General features: G+C 41.6%; 1 protein-coding gene across 2 annotated transcripts in view; it reads right to left on the bottom strand.

Moving 5' to 3' along the window:
• FAM155A (family with sequence similarity 155 member A) overlaps nt 1–3,886 on the bottom strand; it is a 706,320-nt gene extending 702,434 nt beyond the window's left edge. For both annotated transcript variants that reach the window (XM_030813677.1, XM_030813678.1), the window contains exon 1: nt 2,315–3,886. In XM_030813677.1, coding sequence (XP_030669537.1) covers nt 2,315–3,226 — 912 coding nt within the window. In that variant the 5' untranslated portion in view covers nt 3,227–3,886. The remainder of the gene's footprint in view (nt 1–2,314) is intronic.
• Nucleotides 3,887–21,359: the final 17,473 nt, after the last annotated feature.

Consider the following 21,359-nt stretch of genomic DNA (forward strand, 5'->3'; position numbering starts at 1 on the left):
ATATAATCGATTGATTTGTGAGTCTTAAACCAAGAACACCACACTTTAAATTTGCAACTGTAATTTTTGACAACAGCTATTATGGAATAAATATTTCAAGTTTACAAGAAACCACAACAAAAAAATACCCCACAACCAATAAATGTCTGCAAGACATAACATGCAATTAGTTCTCCGTTGCGGTGATAAGAAATCAAGTGTCTGCATTTACTTATCAATGTGAAGACTAAGTTTTTAAAGAAATTAAGGTTTTTATAATGTGCTTTTTTGTGCCTACAGTTAACTTCTACTTTACACAAAAATATAATACAGAAGTAGGCAATAACGTCATAAATGAGTTAACTTACACTATACTTTATCGCTATGATTATGTAAATGATGTAAATATACAGTTGAGAGGTAATTTAGGTTAAGGGGAAAGAAAACTTTTTAATATATTTACTTCAAACATTTAAACTAAGATGTATTTGGCATGCTTATTTGAAAATATGCTGCAGTCTATTGTCAGTACAGACTGTCTTTTAAATACTGAGTTATACAAATGAAAATTATCAGAAATTAGGGTTTACATGCAGGGAAGGAGGCAAATGTAATTATTACAGGGTACCACTCTTAAACACAACTAAACTGAAACCTCTGCAATCCTTTTATTATTAGTAGAATTAGCAGACATAGTTTCCTTTTCTTTACAATTTCAATGCAACATATCTTGTCAAAATAAATAACTAAGCAATAATTGCAGTAGTTATTCATTATTAATTTCTACCATCAAAGTTTTATTCCCAGGCATAAGTTAAAGTGATACGGTTAAAAAAACTAGATAAAAAAGTTTAAGATACACTTGTCTAGTGAAGTATCACTCTAAATTAATGTTGTAAATTCAGACTTACTATTTTCAGAGAGCTGTGTTTCTGGTCTTAAAGAATGAGAATAAGGCAAGGTCAGTTTGAGTTTAATTTAATTGTCAAAAGCACAACTATTCCACCCAAAGTAAAATATGGCCCTTCAACTGTGTTCATTTAAAATAGGCATCCCTTAGTCCAGTTCTTTTATCAAAAAAATCACAAAATTATTTGATCTATACCACCCTTGACTTCATTTTCCCAGCAGAATGCAAGTGAGACAGAGGGACAGTTGTTCTGTTTGTATACGGGATTGCGAAAGTAAGAGAGAGAAAGAGAGAGAATGTGGTGTATTATTTCCCTTGAAAAGCAGTACCAGTTTATTGTGTTGTGTAAGAAATTACCCTTGGAACAAAACATTAAGGCTTATAGAGATACTGTCATTACATCTTCCCTACTAAAGGTCACTGCAGTATCTTCATCTTCAATACAGCACTTGGGTAAATCTCATTTCAGCACCACGGACAGAGACACTTCTATTAAAACCTGTGCCTATTGTTGCATTTGCATCGACCAGTTCTTAAGAAACTTGCACAGGCTTCCCATTTGCCCATTAGTAAGGGTTATATTCTGTATTACACTGAACAGTGAGAGCTTAAATATAATACAGACTATTAAATATTTCATAAAATTTAACTACAGCATCAACGTTTTGCTATTTAATACTTGTGGAAAGCATACTAAAAATCAAGCTAATTATATAGTGTGTCTGATAAATAGCCTATTGCTAATCAATCACTAGACACCTAATTACAACTGTTCGTTCATAGTGAGTCCCAGATCAATAATTATACAAATGTCCAAGAGGAAACAGGAAACTTAAAAAAAGTAAATATCCTCAGGTAGGCCCCCAGACTTTCTGAACAACCAGAACCACCCCTGTAAAAACAGGTAATTTTTTTTTTAACTACCGAAACAACTACAACCACTTTCTCTTGCTCAACCAACTTAATGATGTCACTATGAGAGCGTTCCTGTGTGCAGATCTATATTGCAAACCACACATGCCTGTCTCGAACTCTTCTGACTTTACCTGAGAGCATCAGTGTGCAGTCTCATTGCTATCTTCCTGACAAGACTTTTTCAACTTCCTTTTCTTAAAAGATGTAACAGAGTTTGAGCCAACTGCATGAATGTAAGAAACAGTTAAAGTGCCAGCTTGATTATCTCAGATAACCGGGGACTTCCCTGATCTTCCAAGGACTCCCAGAAGAAGGCATCAGTCAGTCCACCAGCAATCCACCAGGTATTCTCATCTCAAACAGCAAGCCAAGCTCTTAATATCCGCAGAAAACACAAAGTAACAAAACCCGAGCCAAAAAAGAATAATAATAAAGTTGAGAAGACACCTCAACCAAGCAAACACAGATAGGAAAGTGCAAGAAAGGGGGAAACCCCCCGAGGGTTCCTACCTTACAGTCTTCAGGACAGGATTTCACCGAGTACTCCTCCGACTGTAAGTATTTGTGGAGCACGCTTTCAAACTCTTCGTATTTCTCCTGAGCATGGTGGTCGTAGTCCTGGTAAGCCTCGACGCACTGCCTGCAAGTGGTCATCTCGCCGCCTTCCTTGAGCACCACATCCAGACTGCAGTTCAAAGTGTTGGGACTGGACAACCCCGAGAACAACTCCCAAAGTGTGTAGGAATTACAAAACGAAAGGTAAAAATCCGACAAGTTCCAGAGCGGAGTGGGATGCTTGCTCCTCACCTCCTGCCCGTCTCCCCCGGCCGCCCCCCGACTCCAGTTCCTGGCGCACACCGCGTCCGCATTCTCCACCGTGAAGCACTGGCCCGAGGACGCGCCCTGGGGGTAACAAGTCTCCAGGCGCCACACGGGCTTGGCAGAGTTTCCTAGAAAAAGAGCCTTGCCCCGGTCGTCTTTGCCTCGGTTGCCCTTGCCGCCGCCGCCGCCGCCGCCGTCTCCCGGGGAGGGGGGCAGGGTGGGGGACGAGGAGGCGGAGAGGAGTCTGTGTGCCTGGGCGGCGGGCGAGGACTCCCCCATGCTCGCCAGGAGCGCGGGCCAGGAGGGCTCCTGCTGCCGCCGCTGCTGCTGCTGCTGCTGCCTCTGCCTCTGCTGCTGCTGCTGCTGCTGCCGCTGCTGCTGCTGGTGCTCCTTGTCCCGGGCCCGGGTCAGCTTGGCTTCGGCGCAGAACCACAAGTGATCAGAGAGCAGGACTGTGAAAAACAAGAGAGATGCCAGAGACAGTCGCCATTTCTGAGCCCTCTCGGAATCGATGAACGGTTTCTCGTTCTCTCGGGGTGCTGCCAACCAGATTTTTAAGCCGTCGTCATACTGCCGACACATCCAAGCACCCCTGGTCATATTTTGGGAACGCACAGCCCTGGCCGACTCCACCGTGAGGGCGCCTGTGCCGGTGTCACCACAATATGCATTGACTTAAAGGGTTTAATTTCCTTATCCCCTCCTCCCGTTTCTTCTCTCTCCTCTCTCTCTCTTTCTCTCTCTCCCCCCTCCTCTCTTTCTCTCTCCCTCTCTCTCTCCCTCTCTCTTATCTCTCTCTGTCTTTTGCCTACATAAATATTACCAGGCTTTGAAGGAAGGTCTGACTTGCTTCCGACCTAATCATCAGCCGACCCCATCCTCTGTAGAGTGGGAAACAATAATGGAGAGAGAGAGAGAGAGAGACGGAGGAGCCTGGTGCTGGTGGCCGGTGGCGAGGCTGGGTGCAGGGGGCGATGGTGGAGGTGACGGGGTGGCTGGCGCGGCTCCGGTCACCCAGGCATTGTCAGCGCGCGGGTCCCCATGGCCCCGCGGAGCCCAGCCCGCTCTCCCCTGCCAGGGGCATGCCGCGCCTCCGCTGCCCACTGACGGCGCCCGGAGCGCCTCCCCTCCTCCTCCTCCTCCTCCTCCTCTTCTTCTCCTCCTCTTCCTCCTCCTTCCTTTCCTTCTCCTTCTTCTTCTCCTCCGCCTCCCGCTCCTGCTCCGCGCTGGCTCTCCCAGAGTCCGGAGCCTGGGCTGCCTCCGGCGGGGCGCTCCCTCCCCCCCACCCCCCACCCCGCGCTCTAAGTGCTGCCGCCGCCGCCGCTGCCGCAGGGCCGCCCGCGGGCGCCGCCGCCGGGGCTCCGACTGCTGACGCCGCCTCCCGCGGAGCTCCGGGCCGAATCGCCTGGGCTGGGCCTCCCGAGAGCCACAGTCATCTTCAGTCCCCGGGCTAAGTTGCCGCCATCTTCGTCCTGGAGAAACACTTTTTTGGGGGGAGCGCTGGCTTTTGCGTCATCTCCTCCCGCGCCGAGCTCGCTCCATCCTGGCGCAGTGGCGCCGGCTCGGCCCGGGAGGAGGGCGAAGGCGCGCGGGGGCGGGCGGCGGCGCGGCCGCGGTGCCCAGGGGCCCCCGCCCGGCTCCCCGGGCTCAGGCGCCTGCTCTTTCCTTTCCGTCCCCCTGTCCACGATATTTTGTTTTAATCACTGAAGAGAAAAATAAAAGTCAGACTGCGGACGGCATGGCCGGTGCGGCTCCTCGCGGCCGCGCCGCCCGCACGCTCTGGCTCCGGGAAGCGTCCGAGTTGCAGGCGCCCGGGCAGAGGTCTCTACTGGGGCGAGGGTCTGGGCAGAGTCCTCTGAACTAAGGACCGAGCCACTTCGGATGGAAGGTGGGGGTCCGCGGAGGAAGCTCGAATTGGCTAGAGGAGGGATGAGGTGACATTTGGTCTCTGAATGCGTCTCGGATCCCGGACCCCGAGATCCATCGCTCCCAGTGCGTGCAGTTATTCCGTCCTGCTGTGTGACACGGGAGAATGGCGCGCACGCCTGTGCACCTGCATCGACCGTGTAGCTGCCGGGGTGACAGCCACCCATTTGTCTATGTTTTCTTTCCTATTCTAAAGTAAACGATTAGAAGTGGCCTCATAGAGTCTTAGGAAGAAACAGTAAGCCTTGCGCCACCCGGGGTCACTGCCTAGCCCTGCCCTCCGCGTGCACCGTCCGCGTCTCCGAGGGCTCCTCCTCGGATCTGGACCCTCTGGAGCGGCTCCGACCCTCCCTCTGCCCCCGCTGCCTGCGTCCAGCCCCCCTCCCGGGTGGGCTTCTCCGAGGACCTCCGCAGCCGCGGGCGAGCTGGGTGCCTGCGAGTCGCCGCCGCAGTCTGAGCCTCTGGTGCCCCTTAGCGTTGGCTCTCGGAGTTCTGAGAAGGGAAGGCGACAGACACTCTGGGAAAATCTGGGGTCACCTCGATTCCGGCTCCTACGCTGGATGCGGTGGGCAAGCATCGGTCTCCTTTGATCTGTAGATCCTGCCCACTCTGCCCCTTGCCCCTGCCAGACCCGCGGGAGCAGGAGGTGGCGTGGGTGCCACACGCTGCCGGTGTGCACCGAGTGCAGCGCTGAGTGGGCTCGCGCCCGGGGGTCGCGTGGGACAGCGGTTTGCAGTGTCACCCTCCCTGCGGTGCTTTCCAAGGACCTTCATGCCCCGCCCAGGTGCACATTCACCACATGGGTCTTACTAGGTGACATCCTTCTAAGTAATCTGCATTGAGAAACCAAAGGGATGGGGCATCCGTATCCATTTTCCTTTAACGAGCGCTGTGGGTGTTGGGGATGCGGGAGAAGTAGGTGTTTTTTTAAAGAGAAAATTGCAAAACCTCTTGGGCAGGATTCGACCTACTAGCCTCTTCTGCTGCGTAATAAGGTACTGTATACACTAAATTTTACCCCTAAAAATGTTCAGTTCTTACCAACTATAGGTAATGATCAAGCTGCATCCAGTTTGATGGCTGGTTTACTCAAGTGTCATGTAGTGTTTTAAAAGACGATTTGTGTAAGTAGATCATTCTAGTACTTTCGATTTCAATGTGTTGAATTTCTGAGTAATGTCAGTTTTTCCTCATAATACAGACAAAATTATTATTTATTAACCAGATTGTTCATTAATCAGGACCGTACTGTACATGCCACAATATTTCTTAACTAAATATGAGTGCATACATTCGCGCTGACATTATTATTATACAAGTACAGTTTGTGCATTGTAAAAAAGGTGTAAAAATCACAAGAGTAATTTAAAAAGTCATGGTGATATCAACACCCAGATATAATCAGTATTTTCATTTTACAGCATCTTCCTTACATTTTTATTTTGTATTACTAATTTCCTGTATTGTGATATTCACTAGTCCAGCATTTTCGAAGGATTGAAGCAGGGAGTATGATAGAATACACATCCACACTTATTAGATAATATATTTCCCTTCAATAATGCATTAATTGTAATCAGACACAAACATTTTAATGGTGGCTCAGATTATTAGTATCCACTGTCTTACTCTGCATGTGTGATTAAATCAGAAAGAGAACAAAAACTAGGGGAAATAAAATAAATAAACAATATAAATTTAAAGGTTCGTAATTATCAAACAAGGAACCGAAGCAAAGGAGGGCTCCGTGACTTATCCTATTACTATTCAGATCTAGTAAAAATCGTGTCTCAGAAGGTGGTTCAGTGATACTTAGTAAAAGTCTTATATACTGCATTACAATAATAGTGTTTAATCTACTTTTACTTTGTGTAACAGACTACAGTTAATTCTTTATTTTTAAGTAAGCTGGGCCTTGCCTTCCTCTAATGTTTCTCATGAATTAGGATAGTTTTATAAAAGACAATTTTAAGGACGCAAGCCCACTGAAAGTAAACTGTCGAGAACCAATTTGACTTTTGTTTGTTGTGGGTTGGTTCTAGAATGAACTGTTGGAAGACAGACAAAAGACCATGTCTGGCCTCTTGAAGCTTAGTCAAGGGGCAGGTAATAAGAACTAGGCCAACAATTACAATACAAGGTAATCTGTGAAGATTAGCATGTTTTGAGACTTCAGAGTAGAGCAGTAAACTCCAGTTGGATTTTAAGAGGGACTAGGGATAGATAGGAATTGGGGACATTTAAGGGGAGCAGAAAGAAGTCTTCTAGGGAGTAGAAGAGGACAATTCAGAAGAACAGAGAAGTTCAAGGACTCAGGAGCTTGAAGGAGCCCAGGGCACTGGTAGGAATACTGACAGATAAGTGGGCTGTGCTGTGTGTGACCTGTATATTGGGAGCGGGCAAGGGAAGAGGCTGGAGAGAAAGGCTGGGGCTCTGTTATGAACGATATTGTATAATTCTCAAAGGAAATTGGCTTTCCTCCTGAAAGAGATAGATTCGTTAAGGAAATTTAGATTGTGACTTTAATGTTCGTTTTCATGAACATCACTGTTCACTAAAATCAAAACGAGAAATATGTTTGGAGAAGGTGTTAACTAGATTAGTAAATGTTGATTCTTGTTAGCTTATCAGCTAAAATATTGCATAGTGGCAAGGAAGAGCAAATAGCTTGGCTGGAATGTAGGTTTCATTTATATCAGGAAAATCAGGCTGTGGAGTCTAGAAACTCCTACGTAGGTTTTACCTAGGAGTGTGACTAATGGAATAGAGAAGTTTAATAGCACCAGCACATTTCAGAAGGCTGCTGAATAGCAGACAGTTGCAAATACATTATATTGAGGGATCTGCTGACAGGATGTACTCTGAACAAGAGAACATTGCAGAAACAATCTACATATATATCATAGCTCCAGGATTACTGTTCAGGGGGTCATTTATGTTTATAACCTTCAAAAATTCAAAGCTCTTACGTTATTTGATCATGCTTATTTTCATGGGAACCAGTGCCTTTGTTCCTATTTAAATGGCTAAAGTTGTTATGCATCAGGAGATGGGTTTTTATTCTGCCTTTATATTATAAAAACAACAAAATGATATATTTGTTGTCTTCTCAAGTATTTATCCTTATCCCTTAAAATTAACATCTGCCAAATAATTTTACCAAAGAAAAACAGGCAAATCCAGAATATCTTCTTATCTAGTGAAGGCCATTGCTTAAATATGTCCACTCCATAAATCAAGTAAATAACAACCCCAAGATATTTTCTTTTTTCACACTGAATGCATCCTGAAAACCCAAAATTAGGTACACCCTTTGTTGTTCTCATATACTGTTTATGTGACACATATAAGTGAAAATGGATTATGCTCTTATATAGACATTAATCTCAAAAAAGACTTTTGTGCTTTTAGAATTCACAGGTAATGTGCAAATTCTTGATGAGCATGTCTACATTTTTCATTTATTTTTGTGGTGGTTGTTTTGAGATGGAGTCTAGCTTTGTCCCCTGGGCTGGAGTGCAATGGTGCGATCATAGCTCACTACAGTCTCAAAATCCTGGGCTCAAGAGATTGTCCCACCTCAGCCTACCGAGTAGCTAGACCCACAGGTGCATGTCACCATGTCCAGCTAATTTTTATTTTTACTTTTATTTTTTATAGAGATGTGGTCTCCCTGTATTGCCCAGTGAGAACTCCTGGCCTCAAGTGATCCTCTTGACTCAGTCTCTCAAAGTGCTGAGATTACAGGCATGAGCCACCACACTGGCAAATGTCTACATTTTTAAAAACAAATTAAACATAAAGAGCTCATAAAGAATAGTCAAAGTTTATTTGTGGAAAAATATCAGACTGATCTATAAACTTTTAATTCTGCTATAATTTGCGAATGTAAACCTCTCTTGAAGATAAGAGCAGATTCTAGCATCATGAGGTACCTGAGGGCTCTAGTTAGTTACCAAGAAGGGAAATGTGCCTGGGGCTTTTTGTAATTGCATTTCCACCTTGATTTGATAGGGTTGATTTGGCAAACTAGCATTTCCTCTCTGTGTACTTCCACCATGCTCCAGCTCAGTGATTTTCTAATGTTGGTGGGCAGAGAATCAAGTAGAGGATTAGTCAACTTGGACCCCTCTCCAGAGACCTGCCTCAGTAGAACTAGGCTGGGGTCCGAGGAAACTGTATTTTTAACAAGACCCCCTTAGTAACTTTTTATAACCTAAGAACGCTTCTATCCACAGTATTGGCGCTGCTGGATAGAGTGGCTGGTGTGAGTCAAATGAGGGTGCATGCTCTAAATTCTAAACCAGTATCAAGATTCATCTGTAGAGAATATAGTGTTAAATAATGTTATTTGTGATTAAGCGTTAGCATATATAGAATTAAGTCATGAACACTTTTCATAGAATGCAAACAAAGTATACCCCACATGACATTAAAAATCTACATCATCATCGTCATCATGGAAATTACTATTTGACAAACTGTTTTAAGAACGCGTGTACATACACACCGCTTTGCAAGCAACAAAAGTGACAGAGGGAAAACATTGCACTCAAGATACACAGAACGAGGCCCATAAGGAGAAATGAACAGAAGTTACTGACAAAATAAAAAATTTGAACAGTAAGAAACATCTGCCTGTGTCTAAATAGAAAGATGGCTATTATAAAGATGAAAATTCTCCCTAAGTCAAGTTACATATTCCTGAAAACAAGATGTGATTATTTTTCCTGAAAGAAACTATCCTCCAGAAAAGAGGCAGCCATTTTATATTTGAGTTCTTACAAAATCTCTCACAATATGGGGACCTCTCTCTATTTTATTTCAAACTTCATTTTGGGAAGACACAAAGGCTCTTGAAATGAGAGCCACCAATGTTTGTTTTAGATGCTTCTAAAGGTTACCTCATGGAGCTGTTAACACAGCAAAATAAATGTTTTAACAAAGGAAAATTTGGTAAGTATTTCTGGGGTAAAGATTTTACAATAGCAAGTATTATCACTAGACATTACTTTAAATGTGGATTTTTTTTAAATCATGGTAGAAAACAATATAAGAAGTGTTCATGTGGCAGTTGTTAAGAAGACACATCTTCAGGGTTTTTTAATATAAAAAGGGCAAAGAACAGTCTCATTATTATATGCATGGTTTCTCTGATTTGGTACAAAATTTTCCAGTGATGTCATTGTGGAATGATCCAAGTGTTGCCTGTCAGCAGAGATAGGAGTAAAGTTGATGATGATGGTTAGATGGCCTCACAAGGGACTCTAGTGATAGTAAAGGTTCCAGTGGCAAACACACAAGTGAAAAGTTTGAATATAGTTTAATAATGTTTGAGAGTGTAAAAAATTCATTTTTAAATTAATATATTACTTTCTGTACTATTTTAATTAAGTGCATATCTTAATAAACACCTAAAATGTTATGAGTAAACATTAGGCTATTTAATTTCATTTCATCCTTAAATTTGGGAAGTACAAACCAACAGGGGATGGTGGCTCAAGCCTGTCATCCCAGCACTTTGGGAAGCCAAGGCGGGTGGGTGGATCACATGAGGCAAGGAGTTCAAGACTAGCCTCGCCAACATTGTGAAACCCTGTCTCTACTAAAAATACAAAAATTAGCCGGGTATGGTGGTGCACACCTGTAATCCCCACTACTCGGGAGGCTGAAGCAGGAAAATCGCTTGAATCCGGGAGGCAGAGGTTGCAGTGAGCAGATATGGCATCACTGCACTCCAGCCTGGGTGACAGCGCGAGACCCTTTCTGAAAGAAAAAAAAAAAAAACTGATAGAAACCTTTTTGGAGTTAGCTTCTGATTCATCAAAAAGTATGGTGGGCTTTAGACCTATTATATTTGGGCTTGCCTTATATGTGTGCATAAATATGATTTGTTCAGTACAATTTCAATTAAAAGATTTTTTATAGAACCTGACAAATTATAAAGTTTATCTGAAATTATAAATAGAAACTAGAATGGAGCCTCCGTAACCATGGTCCTACAGCAGCTTGCAGCTATCAAGGGAAACATCTGGCTCCATCTTCAGACAGCCTTCCTGGTGCTCTGGCACTAACTTCAGTATGCTCACAGGGAAAGCAGAGTGGACAGGGTAGGTAAATGGTGACTCCCTCATTCCATTAATATTTGATGCAGGATCCAGCCTCTGCCCTCCAGCTCTAAGAGAATCTCCAGCCAGAGCATGGATGAGGCCAGCAGGCAGATCTCAGAGACCCTTCCTGGACATTACTATCTAGTTGGCACTGGTTCCCACAATACAGCACAGAGAATAGCTTTGTGACACTAGCTACAAATTCGATCATAATTTGAGATCAGAGGCATCCATGAAAGAGTGGACTCTGATATATTTCTCTCCCTACTTCTCAGACTTCAAAACCCACAGGGATGGTAAGAGCAGAGGTCAGAAGAAAATTAATTGCCAACAGAGAGGAGGGAAAACACACCTAAGATATCTACATCCAAGAGGACAGGCCACCCATTTGGGGAGCATTTCAATGCAGGTGGATTTTAAAGTGAATAAATAAAAGTAATGAGGTGATAACCCTACCAGGTGCTAAAACATATGTTAATGATATAATAAATAAATGTTTAAGTAGGTAAATAGCAGTAAAAACTAGAAATGACAGAAAAAAAGGCCTAGTACATGTAAGAATTTAGTATATGATAAAGGATAAAGAAAAGAATTACATAATATATGGTTCTGGGACAATAGTTTACATAGTGGGATATACGTTCACTTAGATACTTTCTGAAGAGTTTCTAGGCATGTTAAATAATTAAATATTAAAATAATCAACTGAAAAAAATAGATAAGACTTTTTTAAATGGAAAAAGCACATCATAAATTATAAACTTAAAATTTATAAGTCCATACATCTTTTGTTTGTTAAAAGTTTATACTCTGGGGGACAGCCAAGGTGGCTGACTAGATGCAGCCAGGAAGAGCTTCTCCCATAGAGAAAGACCAGACCATCAAGTAGACTGGCACACTCCAAACAGATCTTCGGAAATAAGGCATTGAGAGTGGACAGAGGGAGGATGCAGACCCTGGGCTGAAACAGAAGGAAACTGGGGACTCTTCACAGGGTTGCCAAGTAGCTGGACTGGTTCCTGGCCTTGAGCAGCTCCTAGGGGTGGGTGAGTGACCTAGGCATGGAGTGGCCTACTCTTGCCGTGGACCTCCAGGATCCCAGTTGTGGGAGACCCCACAACCCCCAGCGACATCTGAGCTGGCAGGGAGAACTGTCCAGAGAGTTGATAGAGACAGAACTCCAGCCTGTGTGGAGCCCAGAGTGGCATGGGAATGACTGCAGTGGAGCAATGCCATAGGCACCCATCCCCCAAGGCTCACCATAGTCCTGTAGGTGTTTCTACCCGTTGTTGGCTGCTAGACTTGGACAGAGTAGAACTTTCTTGCCCATGGGACAGGACTAATCTGATCTGAGTGACCCTCTCTCTGCTGGCCTCTCCCAGGGTCCCTGCCTGGCCACCACACCTGCTTGCAGCACAGCCTCAGCTTGCCAGTAGCCACTGCCATAGATCTTTTGCAGGCAGACCCTACCTAGTGTCAGAGCACTTTTGCAGACAGACTGCCAACAGTGTGCATCCCCCCACAGCGTTCCCCTCAGGGGACATGCACACACCCATGGCCCTCCCCGTGCTGCCCCACCGGCACACATGTGTGTGCGGACCCCTGGCCAGCACACACATGTGCAAGGACCCCCACTGTCCTACTAGTATGCATGTGTGTGGGTACCCACAGCCGCCTTACTGGAGTGCTTTTGCCAGCAGCCCCTGTCAGAGTGTTGTTGCCAGCAGACAGGGCACACCTCAGCCAGTCTAGCACAGCAAGTGCTTAACCTTGAGGGGCCAGAGAACAAAGCCACAGGCCTAGTCCCAGCCCCCCAGAGTTAGAACATGTAGCCTACGAGTGCTGAGCTGAGGCTTGACCCTCTGAAATCATCCAGAAATGAAGCCAATCCACTAAATCCAACTTATACGATGGTCATATCCTCGAGGGCATCAAATAGTGTGAATGCAAAAAGCCCCATCCAAAAGATAACAATTTCCAAGCCTAAAGGAACATCAGTCCACATAGATGAGCAAGAACCCGTGCAAGAACTCTGGCAGCTCTAAAGGTCAAGAGTGTCTTCTTACCTCCAAATGACTGCACTAGCTACCAGCAGTGGTTCTTAAACAAACCGAAATGGCTGAAATGACAGATAATTCAGAATCTGGATGACAAGGAAGCTCATCTACATACAGAAGGTTGAAATGCAATCCAAGGAATAGAATAAAATGATCCAAAAATTGAAAGATGCCATAGACATTTTAAGAAAGACCCAAACTGAACTTCTGGAAATAAAAAATTCACTACAGGAATTTCAGAATGCAATTGGAATCATTAATAACAGAAAAGGCCAAACTGAGGAAAGAATCTCAGAGCCTAAAACCACTCCTTTGAGTCAATAGAGGCAGATAAAAATAAAGATAAAATAATTTTTTAAATGAATGAAACCTCCAAGAAATATGAGATTATGTAAAGAGACCAAACCTACAATTCATTGGCATTCCTGAAAGAGATGGAGAGAGAGAAAGCAACTTGGAAAACATATTTGAGGATATTGTCCACAAAAATTTCCCCAACCTTGCTAGAGAGGTTGACATGCAAATTCAGGAAATTCACCAAATCCCTGTAAGATACTACACAAGATGACCATCCCCCAGACACAGTCATCAGATTCTCCAAAGTCAATACAAAAGAAAAAATATTAAAGGCAGCTAGAGAGAAGGTGCTGGTCAGATACAAAGGGAACTCCACTAGGCTAACAGCAAACCTTTCAGCAGAAACTTCACAAGCCAGAAGAGCCTATATTCAGCATCCTTAAATAAAAGAAATTCTATCCAAGAATTTTATATCCAGTCAAATTAAGCCTCATAAGCAAAGGAAAAATAAAATCCTCTTCGGACAAGCAAATGCTAAGGGAATTCATAACCAACATATCTGCCTTACACGAGGTCCTCAAGGGAGTGCTAAACATGGAAGGGAAATATCAGTACCTCCCACCACAAAAACACGTTTAAGTACATAGTCTACTGATACTATAAAGCAACTGTACAATCAAGACTACATAACAACTAGCTGACAATACGATGACAGGATCAAATCCTCACATATCTATATTAACCTTGAATGTAAATGGGCTAAATGCCTCATTTAAAAGACACAGATGGTGGCTGGGCATGGTGGTTTACACCTGTAATCTCAGCAATTTGGGAGGGCAAGGCAGGAAGATTGCTGAGCCCAGCCTAGGCAACATAGCAATACCCCCTCTCTACAAAAATAAAATAAAATTAGCTGGGCATGGTGGCACATGCTTGTAGTCCCAGCTACTTGGGAGGCTGAGGTGGGAGGATCATTTGAGCTTGGGAGGTCAAGGCTGCAGTGAGACAAGATTGTGCCACTGCACTCCAGCCTGGATGGCAGAGACCTCATCTCGGAAAAAAAAAAAAAAAGACACAGAGTGGCAAGTTGGACAAAGAAGCAAGACTGAACAATATGTTGCCATCAAGAGAATCATCTCACATGCAATGACAGCCATAGGCTCAAAGCAAAGGGAGGGAGAAAGATATATCAAGCAAATGGAAAACAAAAAAGAGCAGGAGTTGCTATTCTCATTTCAGACAAAACAGGCTTTAAACTATCCATGATTTTTTTTTTAAAAAAAAAAAAAAGGACAAAGGCATTACACAGTGATAAAATGTTCAATTTAACCAAAAGACTTAACTCTTCTAAATATACATGCAGCCAACACTGGAGCACCAAGAGTCATAAAACAAGCTCTTAGAAACATATGAAGAATCCTGGATAACCACAGAATAATAGCGGGAGACTTCAACACTCCACTGAGAGTGTCAGATCATGCAGGCAGAAAAGTAACAAAGATATTCAGGACATAAAGTCGACATTTGAACAAACGGGCCTACCAGACATCTACAGAATATTCCACTCAACAACAACAGAATATACATTCTTCTCATCTGTACGTGGCATATACTCTAAGAATGACCACATGCTTGGCCATAAAGCAATTCTCAACAAATTTAAAAACCTCAAAATCATATCAACCCCACTCTCAGACAACACCACTATAAAAATTGAAATCAATACCAAGAAGATCTCTCAAAACCATACAATTACATGAAAATTAAACAACATGCTCCTGAATGACTTTGGGTAAAGAATAAAATTGGGGCAGAAATCAAAAACTTATTTGAAACTAATGAAAATAAAGATACAACACACTAGATAATACAGCATTAAGAAGAAAGTTTATAGCACTGAACGCCTAAATCAAGAAGTTAGAAAGATCTCAAATTAACAACCTAACATCACACCTAGAGGAACTAGAAAAATAAGAGCAAACCAACTCTAAAGCTAGCAGAAAATAAATTAAGCAAAATCAGATCTGAACTGAAGGAAATTGAGATGTGAGCATGCCTATCAAAGAATAACAAAACCAAAAGTTTGTTATTTGAAAGAATAAGACTTGATAGCTAGCTAGACAGATGTTTAAAAAGACAGAGATCCAAATAAACACGATCAGAAATGCAAAGGTGACATTACCACTGACCCCACAGAAAAACGAAAATAGAGACCATTCAAACACCTCTGCACACAAACTAGAACACCTACAAGAGATGGATAAATTCCTATAAACATACAATCTAAGATTGAACCATGAAAAAAGTGAAATCGTGAACAGATCAATAACAGTTCCAAAATTGAATCAGTTATGAAAAAAAAAAGAAAAGAAAAGAAAGAAACTACCAACCAGAAAAGGCCCTGGACCAGACAAATTTACAGTTAAATTCTACCAGGTGTGTAAAGAGCTAGTACTTACCAGCCCTACTGAAAATATTCCTAAAACTGAAGGAGGGGGGACTCCTCCCCAACTCACTCTATGAGACTACGATCATTCCGATACCAAAAGCTGATAGAGACAACAAAAACAAAGCTTCAGGCTAACATCCCTGATGAGTATAGATGCAACAGTACTCAACAAAATACTAGCAAATGAAATCCAGCAGCACATCATGAAGCTCATTTATCACAATCAAGTAAGCTTTATTCCTGGGATGCAGGGTTGGTTCAATAGATGCAAATCAGTAAATATGATTCATCACATTAACAAGACTAAAAACAAAAATCACATGCTCATCTCAATAGACACAGACAATGCTTTCAATAAAATTCTACATCTCTTCATGTTAAAAACCCTCAACAAACTAGGTGTTGAAGGAGCATACCCCAAAATAATAAAAGCAGTCTATGACAAACGCATAGCCAACATCATACTGAATGGACCAAAGTTGGAAGCACTCCTGCTGAGAACCAAAACAAGACAAGGATTCCCACTCTCACCACACGTATTTAACATAGTACCTGAAGTCCTAGCTAGAGCAATCAGGCAAGAGAAAGAAAGAAAAAAAAGGCTTCCAAATAGGAAGAGAGAAAGTCAAACTATCTCTGTTTGGAGGCAATATGATTCTAGACTTAGAAAACCCCATAATTTCTGCCCAAGGGCTCCTAGAACTGATAATCAACTTCAGTAAAGTTTCAGGATACAAAATCAATGTACAACAATCAGTAGCATTTCCATACACCAAAAAACGTCCAAGCTGAGAGCCAAATCAAGAACACAATCTCATTCACAATAGCCACACAAAAATAAAATTCCTAGGAACACAGCTAACCAGGGAAGTGTACAGCAAGTTACAAAACACTACTAAAAGAAATCAGAGGGGAAACAAACAAAAGAAAAATCATTCCATACTCATAAAGAGGAAGAATCAATGTTGTTAAAATGGCCATACTGCTTGTTTACAATGGCAATTAGCAATGTACAGATTCAGTGTTATTCCTATCCAATTACCAATGTCATTTTTTTCAGAGAATTAGAGAAAACTATTGTAAAATTTATGTGGAACCAAAAAAGCCCAAATAGCCAAAGCAATCCTAAACAAAAAGAATACAGCCTGAGGCATCACACTACTCAACTTCAAACCATATACAAGGCTACAGTAACCAAAACAGCATGGTACTGGTACAAAAATAGACACCTAGATGAAAGGAACTGATTAGAGAACCCAGAAATAAAGCCTCACACCTACAGCCATCTGATCAACAAAGTCGACAATAACAAACAATAAGGAAAGAGTTCCCTATTCAATAAATGGTACACAGATAACTGGCTAGTCATATGCAGAAGATTGAAACTGGATCCCTTCCTTTTACCATATATGAAAATCAACTCAGGCTGGATTAAAGACTTAAGTGTAAGACCTAAAACTAAATAAACAAACAAACAAACAAACAAACAAAAAAACCTTAGAAGAAAACCAAGTAAATACCATTCTGGACATAGGCCCTGGCAAAGGTTTCGTGATAAAGTCTCCAAAAGCAATTGCAAAAATAGACAAGTGAGTCTAATTAAACTAAGGAGCTTCTGCACAGCAAAGAAACTATCAACAGAGAAAGCAGACAGCTATGCATCTGACAAATAATCTATAAAAAAAACTTAAATCAACAATCAAAAAGCAGACAACTCCATTAAAAATGGGCAAAGGACATGAACAAACACTTCTGAAAAGAATACATCCATGCAGCCAACAAGCATATACAAAATGCTCAACATCACAAATCATTAGAGAAATGCAAGTCAAAACTACAATGAGATACCATCTCACACCAGTCAGAGTGACTGTTATTAAAAAGTCAGCAAGTAACAGATGTTGATGAGGTTGTGGAGAAAAAGGAATGCTTATACACTGCCGGTGGGGACGTAAATTAGTTCAGCTACTGAAGAGTGAAGTTTGGAGATTTCCAAAAGAACTTAGAACCACCATTCAACACAGTAATCTCATTACTAAGTATATACCCAAAAGAATATAAACAATTTTACCAAAAAGACATACGCACTCATATGCACATCACAGCACTATTCACAACAGCAAAGACATGGACTCAACCTAGATGCTCATTAATAGTGGACCAGATAAAGACAATGTGGTAAATGTATACCATGGAATACTACATAGCCATTTAAAAAGAACAAAATCATGTCCTTTGCAACAACATGGATGCAGCTGGAGGCCATTATCCTAAGCAAATCAACACAGGATCAGAAAACCAAAAAGTGCATGTTTTCACTTACAAGTTGGAGCTAAACATTCAGTGTATGTGGACACAAAGAGAGGAACAATAGACACCAGAGCCTACATGAGGGTAGAGTAGGGGGAGAGGAAAGATAAAAGGAACTACCTATCAGGTACTATGCTCACTACCTGGCTGATGAAATCATTCGTGCATCAATCTCCAGTGACCCACAATTTACCCATATAACAACTTTGCACATGTACCCCATGAACCTAAAATAAAAGTTGAAAAAGAAAAAAAAATATAGCTAAACTAAAAAGAAAATAAACTCTTACCTGTTCAAGTATTTTATTAATGGCAGATTAATTTCCTGATACTGATACACATATCCTCCCCAAACTTACAAACATAAAGGATTAGAATTCCAAAATACTGTGTAATGTGTATTCATTCATCAGTTCATTATGAAACATTACTTATTCTACAACCACTAAGTATGAAGTAGATGTCTTGTTCTCCTTGACTCAAGGGTGAACGATGTAAATATGTACTTCAACCACATGGTACTGACAGTCCAGAAATATGGGCGGATATTTTTATACTTTACTTTTAAGGTCTTAAAAATTAAATTTTAGATTATGTAAACTTATCATCATGAAATAACAAATATATTACCAATCCAGTTTGCCTTGTAAATTCTGATTCATTCATTGAATTTCAACTTACACACTGATTTTTCCCTGATGTCTTCCTTGACTATTCCAGATCCAGCTAGTTAGTCTTTCATTAATTCATTTCACCAATGTATATTGAATAGCAACTACGTATCTTTCTAGGAACAGAAATATGACCATTTCCTTAACATGTTCTCAATGTAGTTACAATTTTACTATTGACTTTTAAAAATGTGGTGTTTCTAAAATAATATATTCAGTAATTCTTAACCATTTCTTAAAGTATCTCTTTGCTTTTCTGATAACAGCTCTGCACACTCTTTCTGAAATCGGTTTACAGGCTCATACACTCAGTATTTTGCACATAATTTTACAGGGTTCATGGACTTCCTGAAATTCCATCATGGATCATTTACATCAGGTCAACCATACATGCAATAGAACCTTCCATCTTGGCAGGTGCCCATAATTATTACCTGTGTTTGTTTATACACCTTCCCTCTTTCTTCTTTTTTATCTTCTTGTAGGCTCCTCTTGGGCAGTGTGTCTTTTTGTATTTACAGCAGCTAACAGAGTGACAGCACATATCAATATTTATGGAATGAAAGTGGATATGTGTAAAGACAGAATTCAATAGGATCTCACATGGCTTTTATTCTAAAACCTGCCGCATGAAAGTTGCTTATGCCTACATAATTCAATCTCCCCCAGGAACAACTAACCACATAGGGCATCAGTAAGGATTCTTCTGTTGAAAGCAATAGAAAAAAAATCCTAAATAGACTTAAGTAAAGATCAATGTATTGACTCATGTAACGGAAGAGTCCCATGGTAAGCTTTCTTTCAGACATAGCTGGATATGCAGGATTAAACAATGTCTTTTTTATTTTATTTTATTTTATTTTTTACCAGTGTTATTTTCCAACTCTCTGTTCTGACTCCTGATGTGTTGGCTCTGCTTACACGTGGGTGCTTCATTCACATGGCAGGGTTGTGTCAGCCGCCACCATCCCACATGCTTCAAAATTTAAGACCATTAGAAATGACAGATTCTCTTCCAGGAGCTCCCACAAAAGTCCCATGTTTCACTGTGGTTGGAAAGGCTTAAGCCAAGTGCTTACTCTTGAAGCAATCACTGTGGCTTAGGCTGCCTCATGTGATCCACACCTGGAGCTGAGATTGATCCACACCCTGGCTGAGTGTGCTGAATGCAAGAGTGGTTGACCTGCATGTGAAAATCTGAGGCCATCGCCAGCACTGGGGGAATGGATGCAGAGCTCTCAATGAATGGCAAGCATCCATGTATACTCTTTGTCATCTAAACCCCTTCAAAAGACACAGGTTAACATAAGCTGCCCTCTCCCCTCTACAAATACAGACAACCTCCATAAAGTAGGTCTATTTATTGGCAAATAACAGAAAAGTTACTTAAAACTAATTTCAGAAAAGAAAAATGATTATTTTGTGTTCTATTACCAAAACGTCCAGGAACAGAGCCGAGCTGGCTTTGTGTGTATTTATATTCAACTCAGCCTCTCTAATTCCCTCAGCACTGTCTTCCACTGTGCTGGCTTCATTTTTAAGGTCCATGTTGTGGCTTCTGGAGATACACGATTGAATATAAGTCTCTGCAACTGAGGTATCTTACTCCCACTGAGTCTGCCTTGGACCTAGAGTCCATCCTTGAACCAGTCAGCATGACCAAGAGGATGGAACGTGTTGAAGAGGTTAGTCCGGAGAATGTGTTTTATTCAGAAATCCAGCAGTGAAGTTAGCTTTGCAGAAAGTACATGGGTTGAGGAGACACCATCAAATAAAAAGACGGGGTACTATAATCACAAGGAGAAGGGGGATAGTGAGAAGAAAAAAAGAGTATTTATTAAAATAATATAACCTACTTTTTCATCTTGGAGTCCCAACGTCTTCCTTCATGTCCAGGATCTCTGAATGATGTGCCATAACATTGGGTACAGACGCAACTTCTCATGGTCTGGCAACTGTAGATATAAATAACAAGCCTGACTACTCCCAAACATACCCATCACAGCACTGTGGAACACGAACGGCCATTTATCAAAAGCAGAGAAACTTCCACTTCCATTGTTGGAAGACAGGCTTCTTCCAGCTTGGAAAGCCAAATAAAATATAAAATATATCTCTGTGGCAGCTGTGACACACCATGGTAAGTCCCACATTCCACACTGTTCTTCAGGAGCTTGTCAATTCAGAGCAACAGTGAAGAGGCTTTCTAGCTAAACTGAAAGAAGCAACTGTGGGAGTGAGGGGAAGGGAAGTGACTCAGGTCCACCAAAAGGGAGAGACCACAGTAAATATCTCAGGCGTGTAGTCAGGAGCCTCAAACATTTACAGAGTAGAAGAAGGAAAGAGAACTAGAAAAATGGCTGGCGCTTATAAGGTCTGAAGCCTAAATTTGAAGCAGATTGATCCCTGATTAGATTGTGGTGCTCTGTGTCTACCCTAACTGGCTACCTGGTACAAACGAAAACCTCCCATGAGAAATATAACATCACTCAGATTTTAAAATTATCTCTATAGTGTTTCACATCATCATTTGGAATGGAATAAGCAAATGATCAAGTCTATCAAAAGATAGCATAACAGAATTTTTGGAGAAAAATCAAACAATAAAAACAAATCTGTGGAAGATCCAGAAATTGGGCATAAAATTTCAGATAATTTTTAATTGGTGTGTTCAAGAAAATAGACAATATGATGAAAAGTTGTATCAGAGAAACCCTAAAATTGAATCAACCATAAATTCTAGAACTAAAATGACAAAAGTAGAAGTAATAGATGCATGTATAAATATCTAGAGAAACTACTAAACAATAGTAAATAAATGTATTACCAAGCTAGTATTTCTTCTGGTCATTTTCATAAGATATTGACCAAAGCCAAAACTCTTGCTCAATTGTAATCTCTGAATTTGAAATC

Source organism: Nomascus leucogenys, chromosome 5 (genome assembly GCF_006542625.1).
Source record: "Nomascus leucogenys isolate Asia chromosome 5, Asia_NLE_v1, whole genome shotgun sequence".
NCBI classification, from domain to species: Eukaryota; Metazoa; Chordata; class Mammalia; order Primates; family Hylobatidae; genus Nomascus; species Nomascus leucogenys.